The sequence below is a fragment of the Eucyclogobius newberryi genome, unplaced genomic scaffold (genome assembly GCF_026437365.1).
Source record: "Eucyclogobius newberryi isolate DKJ021-1_F unplaced genomic scaffold, fEucNew1.0.hap1 SCAF_6, whole genome shotgun sequence".
NCBI lineage: Eukaryota > Metazoa > Chordata > Actinopteri > Gobiiformes > Gobiidae > Eucyclogobius > Eucyclogobius newberryi.
Window position 1 is genome coordinate 13,103,965 of NW_027316278.1, and position 15,221 is coordinate 13,119,185.

The 15,221-nt window shown below is 39.1% G+C and overlaps 1 protein-coding gene across 11 annotated transcripts in view; it reads right to left on the reverse strand.

Annotated features, from left to right (window-relative positions):
- arvcfb (ARVCF delta catenin family member b) overlaps positions 1-15,221 on the reverse strand; it is a 243,346-nt gene that overhangs the window by 32,240 nt on the left and 195,885 nt on the right. For 7 of the 11 annotated variants that reach the window (XM_072433079.1, XM_072433073.1, XM_072433071.1 and 4 more), the window contains 4 exons: positions 11,608-11,725; positions 10,618-10,789; positions 8,938-8,955; positions 7,321-7,404 (listed from right to left, as the gene is read on the reverse strand). In XM_072433079.1, the coding sequence (XP_072289180.1) occupies positions 7,321-7,404; positions 8,938-8,955; positions 10,618-10,789; positions 11,608-11,725 (392 nt within the window). The remainder of the gene's footprint in view (positions 1-7,320; positions 7,405-8,937; positions 8,956-10,617; positions 10,790-11,607; positions 11,726-15,221) is intronic. The other 4 variants (XM_072433080.1, XM_072433072.1, XM_072433076.1 and 1 more) reach the window with 2 other exon arrangements.

Sequence of the window (15,221 nt, forward strand, 5' to 3'; positions counted from 1 at the left end):
ATAGTTGTCGCACAAATGTAAATGTCTTTAAGAATATAATGAAGTAACACAAATTGCTGATTGGGCAGTGCGTTCACTTGATGGAACAAAAAATTAACAATTAACACCATTAATTAAATTCAGCACATTGGAACATTTGTATTGGAAGGTCTGCCATTTGCTTGTCCCCCACGGAAAAGCTATTATTTACCAGTTGTATGTTCCATAATATGACATTGACCGTTTCCATTTCCATTGACAAGAGCGAGTGACACCACCAGACCTAGTTACAGGTCAGATCTGTGGAGAGGCGAGCCCGTTCACAGTCAGAATGCATGCTTTTCGAGTTATTTCTGAGCAATAAAAGCAATTAAACAAATACAAAATAGACTAGTTTAATGCCACATTCCCGGTATAACAATAACAGCAATAACAAACAAACTCCCAACCAGAAACGTTACATAGAGCAGCTTTAATAACACCACAAAATCACCATGGACATAACTTTATCACAGATGGTTATCCAAAGTGATACATAACTACTTTTGTCGGTGTTATTTGTCAGAGCTAAGACCTCTCTTCAAATTAAACGCTCGGCTTGCAAGACAAAGCGGTCGGATGCATCACTTTGTTGTTGTCGCCTTGGTAAAACCCGCTGTTTTCTCAATTGCTCAGTGTGTGTTCGAGAGGCAACGGCAGGGCAATAAATCTCCGGCGGATGAGGGGTGCGCTGAAGTGGCAGAGAGGAAGAAAAATTAGGATCCGAGATGGCGAGACAGTGTAAAATATAGTATGGGGAAGTTTTATCCAGCTCGCGACGTCTTTGCGCTAAACAAGCTGCCTTGACTGACACGCAGGCCTAATTAGGACTACTTAATGCCGTTGTGATCAATCAGCATCGGGAAGTCGTTAGAGGTAATAGGAACATATAGTCTATCTTTCAGCTGACGGCAGAAACACCTCTAATTACATCACGCTGACAGATCTGACTGAAAACAGCTGGGCTCGTGTAGAAATCATGGCTTCTGTTTTGTGACACCTTTGACAATGAAAGAGGATGCACGCGTGCTACAGAGAACAGCAGTAGAGGTGTATCAGAGTTTGGACATAATTAACTTGGAAGTAGAGTTTTCTCAGTGAAAGGGCTCGACAAGGAAGAAAAACCTGCGTTATCCTGGTTGTGTCATGTGGCTGCAACTCACTGCTGTGTAATATAAGCGGCAACATAATTTTCTTTTTTAATAATGTGATTTAGCTCTTCTTAAAGGGGGCACTATGTAACTTTTGTGGTAAAGAAAAACAGGATTTTTTGTCATTTTCATCTCAAATCTCAAATCATGTCTCATTACACTGGGTAATTTGTATCTTCATTTCAAACTAAATTTGATGCAAAGATTAAGGCTCAATACTGATTTTGATGCCACAACTATAATAAAAAGCATTATTTCCAAGCAATGCAATGCAATATTCAAAGCACATTTTTTGGGTCGTTTCGAATTTTACCATGTGATTCAAAGAGTTTTAGCATCTCTCATCGTTGCTAAATTGTTTCCTCGCTTTCCTCGACTCCCGCCTGATCAGACTTGGATGGAGCTTTTTCAATTAAGCCCCACAAAAGTCACTTGTTTCAAAAATCATTAACCCTTTTAAGCCATGCGATGGTTTTTCGACCACAGGTTTCGTTTGCGCATTAATAAAAGTAGTACTAGTATCGATAAATGCCTGGATATTGATGTTTTTTGTCAAGCCCAGTTGTGAAATATAGTCACTGCACCCCTAACCTTTAAGTGACCTTACCGCGACAAGGCGCGGCACTGTTGTTTTTGTCACGGTGTAGTCGTAAGCGCCAATCGGACGAGTTGGTATTTCCGCTGTGCTGTTTCCTTCACTATATCTCGGTTCCTTGTCTAGGCTCAAACACAAAGATTAATCACTGCTGCTGCCTGCCCCGGGACGCTGCCTGTGTTGACCCCTCTCTCGCTCTGTCATCAGATCTGCTCCTGGATACACATGTAATCTCCAATATCTCCCTGGGCCATCGCCACGGCGCCGTCCCTGCCCTCCACAAAAGATGACCAGTGGCTACCCGCACGATCACATATTTTTTTTAAGTGGAATCCCATCCTATTGACTTTTGCTACAAAATACACCCAGGCAATTTATTTTTCTTTCTTTTATTTTGGCTTTTCGCTTCTCAAGAGTCCACAACAAAAATCTGCCTCCCCGAGTGCAATGGCAAACATATTGATTCACCATATGCTTTACCCATCCTTCCTTATGCTTTATGTTTTCTTCATTACTTCTGGCTTGTTGGGGAAAGACAAACAAATTGGGGGCTTGTGGCACATTTTCTGCTTCTTAGACGATGGCCACTTACACCAAAAATGTGAAAAGGGAAAATTACAGACATATTTCAATCTCATACAACTGGAAAAGCTTATTGTATCCATGTCTGCTGACTCAAACAGGCACAAAGTAACCTTCCTGGTTGAGGGTCCGCATCCTGCTCGTCTCCATTAACTGTATCAATAGAACAAACAGAGCCAGACCAGTGAGTGAAAAGATAATATCAAAAGGAAATAGGAAATAAAATGTCAGTCAGGCATATGTCCTCCAATGTGACGGTCCCACATGTCCCGGTGTCTTGTAAATTATAGCTTCATTATCATCTCCATCACTGGTTCCCTACATCCGAGATACTTTTCTGTCCTTTTCTTTTAAGTAAAATAAACACAGAACACAGAACAAAACAAGACACAGCGAGAATTCAAACTATTTACTAAGTCGCTTAATCTATTTGGTCCAAAATCTGTCGAATTAGTTTTGAAATTTAGTACGGTTGTCATTTTTTCATCATATTCCAGTATTTATAAATAATAGGACAGTCCCACAACTTCAGTTTCTTAAGAATGCAGTTTTTTTCCTACGCGTTACTCCTGTTTGAGAAAATACAAGATACATAGGCAAAACAGAGCAAGTTTTGCCGTAGCATAAATCTAACAATTAGCATGCTGCTTTGTGGAGAACAAAACGCTCTATAATTACATGCAGACGGCGTAAAATGGACTGGGTCTCTGTACTGGGGAAAAACACATAAAAACAAAAACAGGTACAGCCCCTTTAAGTCAAATTAACAGAGCCAACAGTTGAAATGTGCTGTGTTATAATTGTCCATATAATTAAGCAAATACAAATAAAGCTATTGTGGCCAAGACTAGAATGGAGAAAGTCATTTTGACGTTCTTCAAAGGAAAGAAATAATCAAGACGGTTTCAAAAGCACTCGGGGTTTTGCTATTGTGATGAGCCGTATTATTTCTGCCCTCACCACGGCTGTCCACTTGTTTGTCGAGCTAATAAATGTCAAACATGATTGGTCTGTCTGCACAAGGGAAAGCTGACGTGAACCAGCAAACATTTCAACTGACATTTAGGCCTAATGATAATCGCTTCCTCGGGATTCAGATTTCCAATGAATGTCATAGCCACAATATTCTGCCTTTAATAGACCTGAATATTGAATGCAAGCGGGCGACACGGATCAGCCAAAACATTACGACGCCTACAGTACAGTACTAACATGCTAGTTAGGGCTGAATGATCTGCGATTAGATTTGGATCTATATTTAAAAAGTGGGATTCTGTTCAGTGTGCATATTGTAAACAACTCCGGGAGGTATAATATTTGAGAAAAGACTAGGGATGACACAATATGAGATTATTATGAATGATTATTGTGAGAAAAACATCCCGATTTAACGATTATTCACAATTTATTGAGACTGTGACCAGTCAACAAAAATAGCTTCCTTGACTCCTCTTTCAAACCATCTTTTCTTTCTGTTAAGCAGGGAGAAAAGATGGTTTGAAAGAGGAGTCAAGGAAGCTATTTTTGTTAAAAAAGAAAGACCTTCTTTAAACAGAAATGGAGGGCTAAGGTTTAATCTTCCTGTTATTTATAATGGGATTCTGAACCCCTGGAAAGGTAGAGGACATTCAGATGCTAATCAGGTACTCAGGGTGGTTGAGCCAGGGTCTCACAAAGACAAAGAGGTTTCTAATAGCCCATTAAGATTCTGAATAGGCTAGCTCGGTAGATACAAGGGGGGAGTTTCTGTTGAAACAAACAACTCTTTCTACTTCAGGAAGGCTCCTCCCAATGGGCGGGTCTTACCACAGAACAGTATTAATATCGGAGTTCTCGATCTAAATTCTTTTATTGACAATGACTCTTGGATGAGAGTCGAAACGTCTATTTTTTCAAACTGAGTCCAGATGACTACAACTGAAGCTTTTTCTACTACAAAATACATTAAATCATCCAAATAATTGCAGCTTTCACAATTTGACTATTGCTGCAATTCAAATAACAATTTAAATTTGATTGTGATATATTGTGCAGCCCTAAAGCAAATACAAACCGATTTTCTGTGTATTTTGAATAATAGTAAAAAAATAATAATAAATAATACACGTGATCCCCTATTAGGACAATTTAACAAAGCTATTAAGAAATCGGAAATTGAAATGAAAGATAAATAAAAATCTTACATTTCAACATCCCCAAAATATTATAACTTCTTCAAAATATTATCCACCACTGACAAGGAACCACACTCTAATTGAATTCAAAGTTACCTATGAACTAGACCTGTCAGCAGTGGTAACGTCACAGCGGATCAGTGCGTAACTTGTGGAAAGCGTTGGCTCGTCCTCAAGCTCATCCGACTCGCTTTGCTTTGGAGAGGAGATAAAAAGCGCAAAATCAGCTTAAGTCGGGAAAAGCTCTGCGACTAAGTGCGAGATGTGGCCTAACGAGGGCCCACTTTGCCCTGCTAATGTGGCTAATTAGGAGTCAGACAGGAAGTGCTATTGACTTTGAGCGCCTGCCACTAAACCCTGATGGAGGAGCTGAAGTGAAAATACCAAAACGAGCCTGACACCACAAGACTTATGGAGCGCAAACACAAACGCACAAGTGAATACGCATTGGATTAGGGTGTGGGCAGTGGGTTTAGCGGCCTGGGTACAAATCTGCTGCCGTGATGTTTGTTGTAGCAGGTAAAGCTAAATGTAGCCAAATGCTTTCTACATGATAATATAAGCCAAAAGTATCAAATATGATCGTGATACTGCAAAAAGGTTATTAACTGGACAGAATGTGACCTTTCGAGAACAGTTTTCAAATGATTTAATCAAAACTACGATGAGACCACAATATTTAATAAAGTAAGCTGTGTTATTTTCCGTTGAGAATGTCAGTCTATTGCGTAAAACCTTGAACAACAAAAAAGCATTCTTAATGATCAAAGTCTGTATGTTTGAAATACAATAGTTAAAGACTGAAATAGTACTTTTTTGCACAATGATGTAGAGACAGTGCAGTAGTAGTGTTATGAAAAGAGCAAACGTCCTTGCTTGGACTTTGAAGAACTATTGCAGACATTCAGAAGTCACAAAGAGCAGGAATCCAGCTTTTTCAGATTCGTTATTGACAGAAACATTGACATTATGAATCTGTTGATAGCTGATAAGTGTAGGGACTAAATGAGTATGTCCTTAGTAATAAATAGGGATGTCAAGATTATTCTGATGAACTACGATCTAATAATCATAATGCTATTTTAAAAGCTAAATTAAGTCATTTCAGTTCAAAAAAATACACGTAGCGCTTTGTGTGGCTGTTTATATCGCAGTAACTTTACTTTTGCATTCAGAAAGTCAGATTTCATAAAGCTGGTCACAGATATTGGAACTGTAATGTATAAGAATAAAAGAAAATTAAGGATTTTGCGTTTCTTTTGTTGTGTGTCAATAATCGTGAATAACCATTTCATCGTTTCATTCATCGTGGTGTTCCATCTCACAATAATCATAACACTAAAATTCAATATTGTACATACATCCCTGGTACACGGTTGACATATTTCACCATGGTTATGTGGTTGTTTATCCTGCAAATGACTAAGAGTTGCAGAATAAAAGTTCAAACATTATGAGATGTTCTGGGCCAACATAAACCAGTATTTTGTCAATAAAATGTTTTCTTCTTGAACTTTTTCTGGATCATCGCAGAGCACAAAAGAGCATCAAACAAACTCAGCCACTCACAAGAAATACAGCATTATTAATGTTAGTGTTACCAATAATAACCATTAAAACAAATGGACGGTGCTTGTGCTGTAAGTTAATTCTACTGTGCAGATACACGACTAATAAAAACAGTGTATTGATCAATGTTACAACTTCCTCGTGAAACTGTGCAAACTGTATATAACTGAATTGGAACTGAAAACTAGACACGAACACTTGCACAAGTCAGAAAAAAGCACTCGGGAACTTGGATCAAAAGTGCCCGACATCCACACCTGACGACTAAAATCAACTCATATGTCAATTTATCTTAAACATTTGAGCTCATTGAATAAACTTTACTTTACTGTCGGCAGTCCACATGACAACATCCCCATTTTTGTGAATTTCTTTGTATTTTTAGCTTTTTAGAAGGCTAACAACAACAACAACAACAACAACAACAACAACAACAACAACCACAACGTCGTACAGGTTAGCTCTATTAAAGTGCATATGACAGGTTTTTACAGTTTTCTAATTTTGACTTTATTTCGTGTATTTATACCTGTTCATATAAATTATAGTTTTACACCAATTAAGGGGGTATTTGTGGAGAAAACGTTGAAAAATCTGTAGAAAATGACAGGAAGTGACATCACACTAGGGACACTCACTCCAGTCAAAGTTTATGCAGAATTTACACAAAGAAACAACTTTTTTTGACTCTCTAAACAATAATTCAACAAAATAAAGTCGCTCTCATATATTTGTATTTGTCAGATACAAACATTTTTGACATTTCCCAGTGTTTGTTGGGTAATTTCGTAAAATTATAAACCTAAAAAATGTGCTATTCTGTGAGAAAATTGTTATAATTTTTCACAAAATTCTAATATATATTTATCTTAACTGCATTTTATTTCAATGAGTCGTTCAATCTATCAGAGGCACTTTAAACTCTGTAAAAGATTGGACTAAGTGATTTTATTATTGGGGTACATCCAAATCCAGACTTTGCAAACAAGTCAGAACACAAATCCAACGGAAAAACAAACAAAACATTTCAAATACTTCTGCGACTGAATTTAGAAAAAATCCTTGCACAAAAACACGATTAAAAGATATTCAAGAGCCCTTTCAAAGTAAAGCTGCAGCTACCGACGCACACGTTTCCACACATACGAGAAATATGCGCCGCAGCTTTCTTTTATGCCTCCACAGTATTAACACAATCGAGAACGGTGCCTATAGAAACGGCTTCTCGTACCACTCAGCCTACCTCTGGACGGCTCGGTGCGCTTGGGCAGATCCAACGTGTCATAGTTTTTGTCGTTCTCACCATTTTTTCTGCCTGCGTAGAGGAAACAGCAAGGGAAAAAAAAAAAAAGTTAGCTTCCAAACATATCGCAATTAACCGCACTAATCAACTACAAAACACACAATTGAATCACATTTTCTTAACTTCTCATCTCAAATCGAGCTTAAACCACCACCCGCACAAATTAAAGTAAACAAAACAAATATTTCCGATACAATCTTAGGTAGTGGCGCGTAAAATGACAAAGATATCGGCCTTGACAGACAGCAACGGCGATGACGTCTGTGCGGATGAACGGTGCACGCACTCACTGAGCAAAAAGCGACGGATGCGATACATGTTTTGCAGTTGCACAGGAATCAAATCGCACACGCCGTCACGCGCGCAATGGACAGATGCGTTTCAGACTGACAAACATGGCAGCACAGTTTGATAAGAAGAGAAGCATTTCCGGAGAGAGGGCAAGACGCTCTGAATAATGCAGAGTTACAGGAGACGTGGAGTAAGATGAGGGTGGTCCAGTCTTTACGGCGCAGTCAGGTAATAGTCTCCTCACGTGCACGAGGACATGCCCGAGAGACAGCGGCGGCGGACAGACAAGACAGACAGACGGAAAGGCCAAGAAGGGACAATTCTGGGCAGGATAAGACGATGCTAGGAAACAAACCAAGTTACAGTGTCCCTGTTTTAAACCGATTGTGAACAATGTTAATCACAAAATGTACAATTGTAAGTTTTAACCGTATATAAGTGAGACACAGTTTTAACTTCTCTAGCTTGCAAGTCTATTATTCTAAGCCTATCTTTGCTATCATCATTTCTGCAAGTGAAAATATTGTTAAATTGAGAATAGGGATGCCAAGATTAGTCGGTGAATTGGTAATCGTGATTATTCAGGTCATAATATAATCGTAAGTAACTAAGAAATAATTATAATTGCAAATTGAGTGGTTTTAAGTCAATGTTTAGTTAAAATACATGAAGACACCAAAAAATCTTACGTTTTTTGTCACATTTACTTTTTTTTTGTCATTCAGAAAGTAAAATGTTATAAAGTTGGTCACAACCTTGAGAAATAGCATAGCAATAGTAATACTAGAAATAGTAATACTAGAAATAGTCTCTAATTCTTAAATATGGATGTTTTTTCTCACAATAATGGTAACACTAACATTTTAAATAATTTTTAATAAAATACCTTTATTTTATTAATTGTAAATCTCCTCTTCAATGCTATTCCAGGCCTTGTTCTGCAGGATAGGCCTTGACATATCTGGTAGTTTGAATAGTTGAACACAGAACTTAACTTTAAAACATTATGTCATATTTCTTCATAACTGCAACTTTATTTCCATACTACTGAAAATGTCTTGAAACGTTTCACTTATTCAGCGACGAGTCATCTAAATGGGACTGTAGAGCACAAAGTTACACATACGAGGCGTAAAACTGTCATATTTCTAGCCAAGTTTTTCTTTCTTTCTTCTACAGCCAAGAGCAGGGAGAGAAGTCGAAGAGAGAGGTGAACTAGGGGTGAAGGAGGTATAGTCTAAAAAGCACACTCACCTTGATTAAACCATTCCTCTATAGTTAGCCAAGGAGGCAGCAGCAATGCCATAAAACACAAAGCGGGGAGAGAGAAGAGAGAGTTAAGGTGAAAAACTGTGTGCACATGTCAAGGCGGTGCAGCGCAGTCCGTGTGAAGGCTGCTCGCAAAAGGAGGCTGGCTTTGTCTCAACAGAATAGAGACGCCGATAGTGTCAGTTAAAGAGAATAATAAAGCAAAGAGATTAAGGGGGGGACGCTTCAGGGGAAGAGGAGAGGACAGCTATTAGCAGCCCGCAAGATGATTTTCAAAGGGATTTAAGGGATTTTTTGAACCAGAAAATACAAAAATACAGAGAATATGAATAAAATATGTATGAATATATACATTAATTGAGGGCCAGGTAAGCATTTATTAGCATTACAAATATTTGGAGCATATTTACGACTTAAGTATAGGTGGTAGAGTTTGAGATAGGTGGAAAAATAATGCGCTTTAATGATGAATTTATCATTATTTTGTATTTTTATTTATTTATTTAAGGACACAGCATTTACATTGGACGAAGCAGATGCAATATTTTAAGTGTTAGTTACTTACATTACGAGAGTTACAATTAGTACATCTGTTTCTCACTATGAATCAAGGAATTAAGGATTTACCCCTGGATCAGACAATTTGCAAGAGCCTATAGTTTTATTCTCGCCACTTTATCTTCACCGCTTCCAGTGCCTTGACGTTGCTAAGTTCCGCATCTTTTTTTGTTCATGTTTTCTACAAAAATGTCCACGGCCTATGTGCAGTACCTGAATAGCTGAATACGACCCGAACCCGGCGCAACAAATGACGGGCGCGTGCGGCTGACAGATTTCCTTAACCGTGTCCTTTATTCTTCCTCTTTCACAAACGCCTGGAGGCTTAAAAGCGGCCGAACACTTCTCATTAGTCAAAGCGCGAGCACACATGTATCTGGGTAATTGGCTTCTCTGTTTGTATACATGTATACTTCAGAGGGTGTCCCGACCCACCGAAGCGATAGCAATTCTCCAGTGGGCGGTTAGAGGTTGAAAGGTGGCTCGTCGCGGGGTCGCACCTCGTTGGCTGACTGATTAATGGCGGGCATTATTGTGGTTGTTGTAAAAGACTTAACAGGGGAGATAACAATGTTGTTTCGCGCTAACTGCCGAAGAGGCGAAGGCACACAAGAATAGGAAGGATAAAGATAAACGGTGGCGCACTCAATAGGGTTCAAAAGAAAACGATATATTAGTTTAAATGATGGACAATAAATGTGGAATAAGTGTGCGGTGGAAAAACTGTGCGCTACAATCTGTTTCGAGTCATTGGGGGGGGGGAAAGAACAAATAACTGCCTCTAAATTGCAGCTTTTTACTGTATTATTTGTCTTATCAAAACTATTCTTCATCAAGATGGTGGAGATTGTGAAAATCCTTTGAGACAAAATAATTTGTACCCAGAACACCTGTTATATTTATTTTTTCCCCGGTGTTCTGCTTGTTTAATTAAAATGTCATCCTCTTCTTCAGATGCTTTAATTGGCTTTTGATTTCAGTCCACACATTTCTCTTGTTTTAGAAGTAAACAGGTACACTCAAGCCAAATATCTAAAGTATTATTGGTATAAGGAAAGGTTTCTCGAATACTGCCTTCAGTACAAATCTCTGCGGTCTCTTCCTCACCTTTGGCTTTCTTGCCTCCGAAGCAGCCTGCGTCGTCCTTCTTCTTCCTCTGAGGCCCGGCCGACCCCGGCGGCTGCAGTCCATTGGGGTCGAGGAACTTTTCGGCTCCTGGGATTTCTTTGTGCACGTGGTACGACAGGTTTCTCATGATGCACACGCAGTTCTCCACGGACTAAAGAAAAGCACAAGTCAAGAAATACATACACGGTTTTCTGAGTACGGATATGACTTTTCTTGTACATTTTGACTGAACGCTGAAGTGATGGCAAAGGAAACTTTCAAACTTCAAATGAACCTGGGGATCTGTGCGATGAAGTCCCATGACAACGTGACATTTGACACGTTGATTTGATCCGAAGGGAAATAAAACTTCTAGTCACCTATTATTGAGAACGCTTAAGGAGAAAATATATTAATTGAGTTATTATTATCATTATTATTATTGTCATTATTATACATATTTTTTTTTCATTTATTCCCTTTTGTAAACCATCTGATGAAACTATCACGCTCCTGGCAATGTGAAATATAAAAGTAGAGCTATAATCCTCTTATTTTCAGTTTAAACTTCAAAACCACAAATAAAATTCAAATACAAGCCTAAACTTCATTTGAATAGGCCTTTCATAAGCATTCTTATAAATTCCTAAATCTCATTTTTAGTGATAATGGCTTGAGCTTTGAAAAGGGAATTGTCAAGAAAGATAAATCAAATGTTCTCTCTGCTGTCTGTCAGTCGGAAGCTCCAACAGCAGCTTTACTCCTCTTTATATTTGCCAAACAAATCCAGGCAGGATTTGAAGTCTGATTTTTCCACTTACAATTAGAGTAAATCAGACAGCAGAAGTCTCTTTAATTGCTTTTTTTTTTGTCAGATGTTTTGGGGAAAATTAGCTGTAAAGATAAGTTCCGACTAATCCAAAAAAGAGGTTTATTTACAAGGGTTTGGCCTCAATGGTACCTCTCCCTCTGATCTAAGAGATATATTACCTTATTGTCCATGTCTTTCTTCCCTACAGCCGACTGCAGAGCGTGGAGAAGAGCGTCCACCAAACCGTCGCACTCCCTCAGCCGGCGTCGAGCCTCAGCTCCATCCGAACTCACATTTCTGCAACAAAATTACAGTCAAAATGTACACAAATGCAATAGGTGTTCCATATTTACAACGGCCTTACAACAGGAGATCTATGTAGAAAAAGCCTTCCAGTTTGTAACAACAGTGAAACCATGTTCTATTTTTTTCGATCTAGTTTTGACATAAAAGGGCACTGTGTAACTTTCCATTTTTGTCTCCATGGAGTTGTTACTGCTTTCCATGAAACAAACATAGCATCGTTATCACTGTTGTTTACACATTTTGCACGCAAGAACACAAGAACTCTTTTCCCCCACAAAGATAAACCAAAGCTGTTTTTTCCCACCCAAGATACATACATCAACCAAATAATAATAATATCACATTTAAAGATTGTTGCAATTGTTACAGAATATCTTCATTTAAGCTTCTGGATGATTGATGATGTCAAGTTATTATTATCAACAAGTAGAATATGTATGCAAAAAGTTCGCATCTCAAATAGTTTCCCTACAAAACTCATCACGTGCTACAAAAACTCTTCAAAACTCATCGCGTGCTACAAAAACTCTTCAAAACTCATCACGTGCTACAAAAACTCTTCAAAACTCATCACATACTACAAAAAGTCTGTAAAACTCATCGTGTAACACAAAAACTCATCCTGTGCTACAAACGTTACATTTTGTATCACCTAGAAAGGCAAAAAAATGACATTGTTGTTGTTAAACTGATTAAATTCATACATAACAAGTACATCTACATTTCACATAAACGTAACATTTTACTTATCTGTACCGTATATAAATAATAAAAACTTGAAATTTTAATATGCCTTGTGAGTTGTGACCCATATATTCCCCAGCCTGATGCAAAATGATAACGTAATCCGAACAGAAAGCTTGGCATGCTGGGGTTTTCAGAACAAAATCAATATACATGTCATTGTTGCGTTGCTGCAATGGGAAATGCCTTCTCGGTTACATCAGCTCTGAATACAGTGGAAGAGCAGCAGCAGCAGCAGCAGCAGCAGCAGCAGCAGCAGCAGCAGCAGCAGCAGCAGCAGCAGCAGCAGCTTTAGCACGTCTCTGACTGACTGCAAAAGGCACGGCTTTATAGAGGGTTATGGGCGAGCCGGGGCACCACCCTCTCCACACCGGGGACTTCATTTATGAGGACTTCAAACCCACATAATCCCATTAGCTCCAACCCTTAGTCCCGGGACGGAGCAGCGGCCTTGTGGTGAAGCAGTACGGAGTCAGAGTACATGTCTCTCTCTACTGCCATAACAATAAAAGTACATGATCGACACTTTCTTACATTGCACAATAACATTTTTGTATTTAACAGTCCATCTTTTGAGGCAACCGATACTGTATAGAAAGAGCTGATCTGATTACCCTTCTCTCTTTTATATGAGGTATTTATGAGTCTGTTTAGAGGCAATTCATTGTTGTGGGGTGGGGAAAGTGTCATTTATCTCCCCCTGCTCTTCACTATCAATGCGGCAACGGAGATAAAACTTGACGAATGGAAACTGAAAGTAAATTTGATCAAGACAGCAGCTCCAAGGACAAAATTTGGCTTTATATCAGTTGCGTAACCTCTATTGAGCTCAGGATTGTGTCGTTATATCTCGTAGAATAGATGCTAAATAGTGCTAAACCGAGCTAAAGTATGATAATGAGATGGATGTATTTACGATCAGTGGCCCAGCAGCTTATCCAGGTTGTTCCACAGCTCTTTTATTAGCTTTTATACATTGCTTTTGCCGATGTCTTGCTGCACTATCAGTTTCATTGCCCGCGCATACTTTTAGATCATCTTTACGGCTACTTCACCATATGTGGCTAACAGCAGACGATTGCCTCTGCCGCTTTAGGTCGTGGCTGTCACATAAATTTGAGATGTAGCATTTTGAGCGCGCACCTGCCCGGTTTCACGCGGCAGACGGGACGGCAGGTGGACAGCTGGTTTTCACGTCTGTGGGAGTTTACACCAGGGGCTGCACTAGGCCTCTCGGTGGATCCACGTCAAATACAGTCTGGCGTTACAACAGTGGGGTCAGCTGCCGTCGCGTTACCGTGGCGGCTTCTTTGTGCTGACAGCTAATGCTAGAAAACAGAAAACGAGTTCCATTGGGAAAAAAATGTATGTTTCTTTTTTGTCACCATCTTTTACGGATATTCGTGTTGGCCCTGCGACAAGTTGGCCACTGTCCAGGATGTACCCCTCCTAAGGCCCGAAGTCACTGGGATAGGCTCCAGTCACCCGCGACCCCGAAAGGGAACAAGCGGTAGAAAATGGATGGATGGATGGATGGATCTTTTACGGATATTATCAATGAAAATAATATCGAGTGGATTTTACCGGGAGGGATGGAATGACGTTTTGATTGTGGTAAAATGGGTTTGGCTTTTTAAAACATGAATATACAAAGAGTAAACTGCAAGGTTTCGATGACTTTTTAAAATGGCCCTTATCTGTTTTTGCGATTTTACTTTTCAGATAGCAGTTTATGTGGAAATGGTTGGTCTGGATGAACAGAATCCTCAATTGAAAATTTGAAGTTGATTGTAAAAGTTTACAAGGACTCAACTTGGAAAGGGACACATTGGACTAAATGGGACTTTTATTTTGGACCTTGACTGCCTTAACTTTTATTTTCTTAGGAAGCCTTGTTTTTTTTAAAACATATTTATTTAGTATTTTGGTCTTTCCCTTGTGGAAAAAATAAATCAATTCAAGTTTACAAGGGCTGTGACTCTTTAAGTCCGTCTGTAGGAGTCAGATCCCCCTTCACTCTGGAACTCCTCCAGGTTTCTACTTTTTCCAAAGGAGGTTTGTAGTTTTTCCTGTCAGAAGGAGGGTCTAAGGACAAAGGACTCTAGAACATCGTCCCTCGCCATCACAGACATTGCTTAATCCGTTTTTCACTGTGGCCCTCAGAGGCAACCGTTGTTGTAATTTTGGGCGTTACAAAAATAAATGTAATTGAATTGAATTTATGGAAGTAAACTTCAACAAGAGAAACACCACCACAAATATAGTTTGTGAACTTTTTATTGCAACTATATTTTGTTTTCTATTTCATCATTCAACAAACAGCAAAATGTCCTTGATCTGGTTTCTGATTTATTTTTGTCTCTAAAATAAAAATGTACACAACAACCAATGTACAATGTTTGTTTGTATTGTCTGTGTGTTGCAATGTGTTGCAATTAGAGATATTGGTGTGCCTTCCAACAAATTAAACCTAATCTTTGGTGGAGACAATGGCAGCCAGCACCCGCCATCTGTACAGCTCCATGAACCGTAAACCCATCCATCTTCAGCTGTCTGAAAAAGGGACATTACTCCTCCCTGAAAACTGTAAACTGATGAAGAGCAGCGGCGTCTCTCTTTTATGTGACAGGTCAGCGTCCAGAACAGGCAGACTGCACTTTTACAGTCAGCTGTTTCCTTTGCAGGAGTCTTGAGGAACAGTTGTCTTCGCTTTACGAGCGCTACATCTGTCGGTCAGACGCGC